The 8860-nt window shown below is 56.9% G+C and overlaps 1 protein-coding gene across 1 annotated transcript in view; it reads right to left on the reverse strand.

The window, feature by feature from the left end:
• Positions 1–2: 2 nt before the first annotated feature.
• PRRT4 (proline rich transmembrane protein 4) overlaps positions 3–8860 on the reverse strand; it is a gene marked incomplete at its 3' end in the record, with an annotated part of 9170 nt that continues 312 nt past the window's right edge. Inside the window, exons 2-5 of the mRNA XM_034646405.1 lie at positions 6624–7346; positions 6434–6538; positions 5978–6097; positions 3–490 (exon numbers count right to left, since the gene is read on the reverse strand). Of these exons, the coding sequence (XP_034502296.1) occupies positions 3–490; positions 5978–6097; positions 6434–6538; positions 6624–7275 (1365 nt within the window). The remainder of the gene's footprint in view (positions 491–5977; positions 6098–6433; positions 6539–6623; positions 7347–8860) is intronic.

An 8860-nucleotide genomic window follows, 5' to 3' on the forward strand; every position in this document is an offset into this window, starting at 1 on the left:
GCGGCCAGCAGCAGGCATGCCAGGCCCAGGCCGGCGGCCAGGCAGGGCAGCGGAAGGTCCTGCAGCAGCAGCCAGGCGAGCGGGGGCAGCCGGTCGCGGTGCCCATAGGCGTCGTAGAAGAGCGGGAAGGCCCGCGTCGTCCCGGCCGAGAGCAGGAGCAGGTCCAGCAGCGCCAGGCAGGGGGCGCCGGGCGGGCAGCGCCAGGGCAAGAGCGCCAGGGCCAGCAGCGCCAGCAGGGCCACCAGGCCGAAGAGCGTGCCTACCCCGTATACGTGGGCCTCCCAGGCCAGCCCCCAGCGAGCTCTGGCCTCTGCCCAGTTGGCCTCCAGGGTCAGGAAGAAGAGGGGCAGCGGAGCCACAGGAGGCTGCCCGTCGGGTTCAGGCAGCTCTCCCATGCTGCAGGACCCTGCCGCACACTCTGGCTCCACCGAAGGCTTCCCGAGGCTGGCAGGAGACGAGTCCTCTGGGCCAGACGCGCGGGTGGTGGGGTCTGTGGGCAAAGAACATTTGTCTGAGGCAATTGTGCCGCCTTGCTCTGCCTTCCCCACAGCCAGTAGTAGCCTGTATGCCAGTCAGAGAGTCTTCATAACATCTAGGACACACTTCCTTAAGTAAGAGACTCACCTAGTCTCTCTGTCCCTTGCCTTCCCCTCCCTGACAAACTCAGCGGTGGTTTCAGCTCTCATCCCTCCCCGCATCCCTAACCCACCCTCAGCGCTCTGCTTTGTTCACTTCCCCTTATCACTGTGCGATGTTACTAAAAAGGGTTTTTCATTATATATGTACTAGAATTTATTTATTTGAGAGAGAAAGAGAGCACAAGCGGGGGAAGGGACAGAGGGAGAAGGAGGAGCAGACTCCCGGCTCGGGGAGTCTGATGAGCCCAATGCAGCACTCGATCCCAGGACCTGAGCGGAAGGCAGACACTTAACCGACTGAGCCACCAGGCTCCCTTAGAAAGGGTTTTTCTTAAGAAGCCACAGAATTTTACAACTGGAAGGAACTGGAGAAGGCCCCCCTAGTTCAATCCTCCCACCAGAAAGAAAGCTTCCTAAGAACAAAGATTTTTGTTTGCTCTGCTCACATCTGAATCTCTGTGCCTAAAATGGTGCCTGGCTCAGAGCCAGCACTGAGCAGATATTTGTTGAATAAAAGAATCCCCTTATTTGTCCAATGAAGACACTGAGGCTCCTCAGAGAGGCAAAGTGACTTGTCCAAGTTCACGAACTGGCAGGGCTTTGCCACTAGAATCCAGATCTGAGCACCGGTCTGAGCCCCTTCTCACAATTCCAGACCTTTTGCATAATACTAGCTTGCTTCTCTTTTATTCTGCACCCCTGACTCCCAACTCCCACCTTGGGGCTAGGAGAAGCTTCCTTCCCCCCCCCTTTTTTTATCTGCTTCCCTCTTCCCCCTGTCTCTTCAGGAAAACCCCCTACACACACATGTGCACACATGCACGGCTGGAGAGGTAAGACACTCCTGTCCCCAGCATCTGAGGAGAACAGAACCTTTCCTATTCACTGGCCTTCCTGTCTGCCATACCCCCAACCCTTAGCTTACCCATGGCCATGGTCCCCATCCTGACTCAGTCACAAAGTCATTTGTCTAAGGCTCTTAATGTACATGCCCCTTGAGTTCTCACTCTACAGGTGACATTGAGATGGACTCCCCTGGGTCTGAAGGCTACCCCTGAACTCCCAGGAAGGAACCACTGGGGAGAGTAGAGTGGTTAAGATGCCATCTTAGTGAGTGAGCCCCTCAGGTCCTCTAGGATTTGCTAACTTAGACCCCCGGCTCCACTCTGTGCTCCAACACCTTTCCCACATCCCCTGGGGAAAGAGAAGTCAAAGGGCACCTGGGGTGGCTCAGTCGGTTGGGTGTCTGACTCTTGGTTTCAGCTCGGGTCATGTTCTCAGCAGAGAGTCTGCCTGAGATTCTCTCTCCCCCTGCCTCTTCCCCACACATGCTCGCTCCCACTTTCTCCCCCGCCAAAATAAATAAATAAATAAATAAATAAGTCTTTTTTAAAAGGCCGGGGGAGGGGGTCAAGTAAAAGAGAATGAGGAGTAAGAGCCCTAATTTACTTTCCTGGAGCAAGAGAAGAGTTAGAGATCCAAGGATTCTTCCCGTGGCCAGGCAGCAAAGGAAGCTGTTTCGGGCTGAACCTCTCCCTACCCCACCTGGCAAGCTCAGCAGAACAGCAGCTGCAAACAAGTATGGAGGGAGAAAGATGGTGGTGGAGGATGGAGACACCCCTGTGAGGATGGGGAGCAGCACAGGGGGCAGATGTAGAATGAGGAAGGGAGGGTCTCCTGACAGCCAGACTCCTGCCCCAACCGCCTGGCCACACTCCCGCCTGGCCTCAGCGGCACACTACAGGAGGACCCCAGGTGCACGCCCACCCCCCAGGCCGTGCCAGTTCCTGCTGCAAACGTGCAAACAGCAATCCTGAGAACAAGGGAGGAAGGGAAGACAGAATCATACAACTGGGGAGGGCAGAGAGGGAGCAGCCAGAAAATGAAGTATACACAGCTCCCTGCCTACTGCAAACGGCAGCACGCGCCCTGTTTCCCGTTCCATCGCCTTCCTCAAGTCTGAAAGGGGAAGAGTACCCATGGCATAAGGCTGTTAGGAGGATAAATGGACGATGGGTCCAAAGCTCTTTGAGTGCCTGGTGCATAATAAGCATTCGCCATGTGATTGTTGTTGGTATTATCGTTATCAGCTAATGTTGATCACCGATCAATCAACAGTTTGTGTTCCTGTGAGTGTGACTATTTCTGGCCTCAAACTAGTTCTTGATTTAACGAACAAAAGACTATTGTCTCTCAGGGCGCCTGGGTGGCTCCGTCGGTTGGGCATCTGCCTTCAGCTTGGGTCCCGGACCCAGCCTGCGTTGGGCTCTCTGCTCAGCAGGGAGCCTGCTTCGCCCTCTGCCTGCCGCTCCCCCTGCTTGTGCTGTCTCTCTCCCTCTCTCTCTGTCAAATAAATAAATAAAATCTTTTTGAAAAATAGAAAATAACAAATAAAATCTTCAAAAAAAGACTGTCATCTCTCAGCACATCGTAAACTTGCTTAGAAAGGCAACACATTGTTTCACTTTGTGAACCCTATTTAAAGAACACCATTTGGATGGACTGACCAGCCCTGAACACCTAATGAAGACACAGCCATGAGTTAAATGAGGTTCATTGAGCTTGGATGGCTTGTTGATCAGGGGTGGGTATCAGGCTGACATCAGCAGCATCAAATACTGACACCCCTCCATCAACCTCATTCCTTTGTCCCCTCAGATGCTCTTGTCCAACCCTCCGCAAAGCGGATGGGTCTGCTTGGCTTTTCCTCAGCTTTGGCGGGCTCTGCAGAAAGGCAACAGGACCGTGCCCAGGAGTGCCACGGCCTGAGCCAGCCTGCCACCCCACGTGGCCTCCTCTTTGCTCCCTGAGCAGACATGCGCAGCTCTCAGAGCCCGGCTCTACCTCGTTTTCTTCCAGCTCCACTTCTTACCCGAGGGCCACAGGAAACCCCATCTCTCACCGCTGTCCTCAAGCACTACGGCAACTAGAGCAAATTTTTAACATTGCTAAGAAGCCAGAAAAAAAAAAAAATGAAAACCAGAAAATAGACAAAGTACAGGCACAGCTCAGGTCTCACAACGGAGGTAGTTCTGAAGCAGGAGCGTTGCTTTCTGGGGGCGCCCTGTGTACCCAGGGCTGAGCCATGTTGTGGGTGGGGGACAGGCAGAGAAGACCCAGCTTCTACCTTGGAAGAATCCACTTGACCTCATCCCCTGTCTCCCCACTTGAGGCTTCCCCAGAAGGAGCCCTCAGTCTCCCCCAGAAGAGCCCAAAAGATAATGAGTTCCTAGGATCCCTCTCCTGAGCGGCCCTCTCTTACAAGGTGGTCCCACTCTGGCCCTGTGGCCCCTCTTGACCTCAGGGGCAAGAAAGGAGATAGGCTGTCAATGTGAGTAATTGGTGAGGTCACAGCTGGCTGGGGAGGAGTCAGGGAAAGGGGCTGCTAGATTTACGGAAAAGTCAGGCCTGATTATCTACCAGCTGCCCAGATCAAAGGGCTGCGAAATTACTCTCCCAGTAGAAGTTGTAGCTCATTCAGCGGCCTGGCCCCATTCCTTTTCCCCACCCCCACCTCCAGGATCAGGGAAGATTGATCCTCTTTGTAAGGGTAACTGACGTTCAAAATATTTAACAACTGTAAATGGCCCAGATGGCAGCCAATCAGAATAGACGTCAGCCAGGGTGGTCAGGGAGTGGAGCGGAATACTCAGGGGACTAAGGCTAGTGGGTACTTAACAACTGGGTTGAAAGTCTTTCAATATGTAAATGACCTGCACAACTTCTCCCGGGAGGTACTGGCTGAACACTAGCCCTGTCCTAGGTGACGAGGTGACGGAAGCCTAATGCAAGAGAAGAGAAGCCCTAGAGTCAAAGCTTAACCACACCTAGGTTAGAAAGATGCTAGAGAAGACGCACAGAGACTCCTTTTGTCCCCTAACTGCTTGACCCTACTCCTTACATATGCTGCTGGCTGAAGCAAGGCCTTGACCTTCTGGCCAAGAGGCCTCTAGCCCTCCTGGGTTTATCTGAGAGAAGTAGCCAGGAAGGGGCTGAGTTCCTGCAGCTGTCAGTGAGGAGGGGGAAGGGGGCCGCGAGCTGGGCTTCCTCTGACACTGTCCAGACTCATTAAACCTGCCTGGCCAGCACTGTCACCAAGGCTGACAGACTGCCAGCCAGCATCCTTCCCCGGGGGCCACAGAGCCTGCCCCCCACCCCACAGCAGATCTGCCCCTGCTACACACTGGGCTGAATGGAGAGGGGTCAGCAGCCTCCCCAGCCACATGCCCAGGAGTGCAGCAACTGCTCGGGAGGGAGCTAGAGTTGGTTCCATGTTAAGTCTGGAGCTGGAAGAAGCTGCGGGACCAGCGGTTCCCACTGCTGAGCTGGTTGCTACAGTGCAGTGCGGTGGCCGGTGGCCGAGAGGATTCCCAGCAACAGTCTAAAGGCTTTGCAGAACAAAGCTGGACCTAGGGGTCCCTCTCTGAGGCTCGCTTGGCCTCACCTACCAGAGCCTCTCCTTGAGTGTGCCTGTGTTGTCTATCACATCTCGGGGCCAAGGGTGCGGTGTTAGGTAGCATCTGGAAGTGACTTTGGGATGCAGGAGGGGAAGAGCCAAGGTTAACAGCTACTCTTTAATAAACTTCTGCTTCATGCCCAGCCTCCTGCCAGGAGCTTGCATTCTCTGGAAGCTTCACAATAACAAGATAGGTACTATTATCAAACCCCAGATATATGAGAAAATTCCAGCTCGGGGAGGTTAAATAACTCGCCCAAGGTCACCCAGCCAGTTAGTAAGCCCACTGGGATTCCAAACCAAGTCTCAAGGTTCCAGAGGCCCTGCTCCTTCCTCCACACCACCAGCTTGTCTAGGCGCATAATCTGAAAGGCTTCCTTGAGTAAGGGCGGCATGTGTCCGCTCAAAGTCTTCTCTCCAACGTCTTCCCAGTGAGGGGCCCAGCTCTGCTCGCAACTGACAACATGTCGGGTCAGATCAGACAACATGTTGGGTCAGATCAGACAGCGAAGGCGAGAGCCCCAGGGTGGGGTGCGGGGTGGAGAGGCAGGCCAGGCAGACTGGAGTGAAGAGTGGAGTTGGGACTGAGGCTGTGGGAGCCATGAAGGAGTTCCTGTATCTGTCTGCCGCTGATACATCTGTCTACAGCCTGCTCTGCCTGGGATCTCAGAACTCCCTGAGGACCATTACTTAACTCTGTGTGGGACTGCCCCCAGCAACGCTTGTTCTCAGACTGTTAAGACAGATCTCCATGGTAAGGATGAAGAGAATGGTGGTGATGGTCATGATGACAACGAAATAAGAGAGTCCCAGAATGCAGATGAGTGGCTAGCATGTAGTAAGTGTGAAATACATGTCGTGTTCAAGTGAACTGGACACTTACCTGTGAATGCTGTTGCCATCGTGCCAGAGTTTAGGGAAGTGACTGGGTCCAACGGGCCTGAGCTTGGGAGCTTTCTCTCCAGGGGGGATGGGGGTGGGGAGAGAGTGGTGCCAAAGAGCCCTGCAAAGGGAGCACGCGGGGTGTGTCATCCTACCGGCCGGCCTTGGCCTCTGGGGCTTTGGAGAAAATCCTGTCCTTCCCAGAGCGCTTACACTAAGGGAGCCAGGGTACACCGAACAGGAATTGTAGCCACATGTATGCTGGGAGCTAAGCTACCAGGACCAAACCAGACTTGGTATGGCAAAGAGGGCATTACCCCATGGGAGCAGTCGTCCGTGTCCCAGGCCCTGGGAGAAGCAACACAAAGTCAAAAGAGAAAGGGAGGTGCGGATTAGGCCCACCGCACAGTGCCTGGCCCTGTTCCCTAAGCTCTGTTGCAAAGAAATCAACACTCACCTGGAGAATCTGAAACTCTAGAGGCAGAGCTTGGGGATGGAGTTGGGCCTAGAGGGCTTGGGCCTGAGAAGTTCCGCAGTGGGGACAGAGTAGTGCCGAAGAAGCCTGCAAAAGGAGCCCAGGCTGAAGCTTCCTCCTACCTGCCAGGCTGCCCAGCAGGGGCTCTCCTCCAGACGGGGTGGGTACTCACCAAAGGGTCCCAGGCGCCCAGCTATCTCTGCCAGACTGGCCCGTAGGCTGGGCAGCAGGGGCAGCGTTCGATGCCCAAGCGTGGGAGCTGCACCTGCTCTCAGCGCCATGTCGAACTTCAGCTCCAGTTCACTCTGGCGGAGCCTGGGAGCACTGGATGGAGGTGCCGTGGCTGTCAGAGCAGTGTCCCAGGTCACAGTGCCCATCCTGGGCTGATAGGGAGCAGTGGGCCGGTCAGTGGGCCCAGAGACGGGGGATGTGGACTCTGGAGACAGGGAGGAGGCCCAAGGAGTAGAGCTGCCTTCAGCAGAGCCCCACTCTGGGGGGGAGTTCCCAAGGGAGCCCACCAGCAGTTCCCAAAGGGGATCAGTCCTCAGCCCACTGGCCACCTCTTCCTCAGGCTCCCGGCTTGGCCCAGGAGAGAGTGGCTGGGTCTCCGTGACGGAGATCCCCCAGGCAGCAGCAGGTCCCCGAAGGTGGAATTTGAAGTTCAGTCCCAGGTTGAGAGACAGCATAGAGGCCTCACTCTGAGGTGGTGGGGTCAAAGTGGTGAGAGGGACACCTGGGACGGAGAAGGCAGGCTGGGGGCCCACTGGAACAGCAAGCAGGACCCAGAAGAACAGCCCCAGCCCCACACAGCCATGCCCTGCCATGGCCCCACCTGGCCTCCGGTGGCCTCAGCGGGAGGGGGCTCAGTTCTTCAGCACCTTTGAGCTTGAGGGTCCTGGAGAGAGGAGAGGTGCTATGAGCCCTGGCTGCCTGGGATCGGATGCCCCCTAAGAGAGGCTGCAAGAAGCAGGTGGTGGGAGCAGGATGCAAAGGGCTCTGCCCAAGGAGAGTTGCCAGCTCCTTCCTCCATTCAGGCCCCAGAACAGATTCTCCTGTGGTTTCCCTTCTCTTCCAGCTAAAGCCCCTCTCCCTAAACCCCTCCCTCCCCTACCTGCTCAAGCTGGGGACTGGGGTCTGAAGGCAACCAGCTGCCCCCATCTTCTCCTGATAGCTGAGAGGGTGGACTTGGAGTCCCAGACTCAGACCCTTCCCTCTCTTCTCTCTCTCCTCCCCCACCCACCCTCAGATACTTACTGAGGCCTACTATGTGCCAAGCACCCTTCTGCTGATACAACTGTGAAGAAGCAAACCCTCACCAAGGAGTCTCAGCCTGCCCCCCCCCTGCCCCGCTCCAACCGAAGGTGTTGGCACTCTCCCTCACTCAGACCCCAGGGAACACAAGGCCCTGGGAGGGGCAAAGCACAGGGCCGAGTGATCTGGCCGAGCTGGAGAAGGCAGCCAGGCTCGGGCCAGAGAAGCAGGGTGCCCTGGTCTGGCAGAAGCTGTCCCTTCAGCCTTTCCCCTCTTTCCTGGGGCTTGGCCCTGCTCCCTTCCCCTTAACCCTAGAAGTATTGGGGGGAGGGGAGGGGCAGCTTGGCCATGTCTGGCTTCCTGGGGAAGATGGCCAGGCAGGCAAGCCAGGCAAGGGGCTGCTGCAGTGGAGCCCTACCTCCCCCCTGAACACTCCCTCCATGCACACACATCTGGTGGGGGAAGGGGAGGGTAAGCCAGGGACACACGTGCACCCGGCACCCTCACATCACACACACACAGCCACACCTAGCACCCGTGACACACTCACCCACTCACCCTTCACACACCCTGCACACACACGTGTACACACACACACACATCCGCTTCTGCCGAGCCCCCTCCCTCTTACACGGGTTCAGACCCAAGCTCTGTGAGCTCCCAGCCTCCCCTGTCTCTCTCTCTCTCTCTCTCTCACACACACACACACGCCCCTCACAGACACGCACAGTATATACAGTCACACAGAGAGGCACACACACCCCTACACACACACTCACACACTCCGTACAGACACATCACACACCTTCGTCGCCCTACACACCCACCCACCCCTCGAAGGCTCTCTCGCTCTCTCGCTCTCGCTGGCTCTCGCTGGCTCTCGCTCTCTCTCTCTCCCCCTGCCCGGACCCGCCGACCTGCTCCTCCGGCTCCCTCCCGCAGCCGGGTCTCCTCTGTCACGTCCCCCGAGAACCGGAGGTCGCGGCTGCCCCGGTGCCCAGCTGGACAACGCACCACCGAGGCTCGCCGGTTCTCTCGGGCGCGCCCGACGCCCCTAGGCACGTCCCGGCGACCGCGGCCACGGCGCCCCGCCGCCCCCGGTCTGGCCCGCAGCGCTGTCCCCCGAGCCCGCCCGGTCCGGCTCGCGGGCCCCGCACT

This window comes from Ailuropoda melanoleuca, chromosome 1, assembly GCF_002007445.2.
Source record: "Ailuropoda melanoleuca isolate Jingjing chromosome 1, ASM200744v2, whole genome shotgun sequence".
Taxonomy (NCBI): domain Eukaryota; kingdom Metazoa; phylum Chordata; class Mammalia; order Carnivora; family Ursidae; genus Ailuropoda; species Ailuropoda melanoleuca.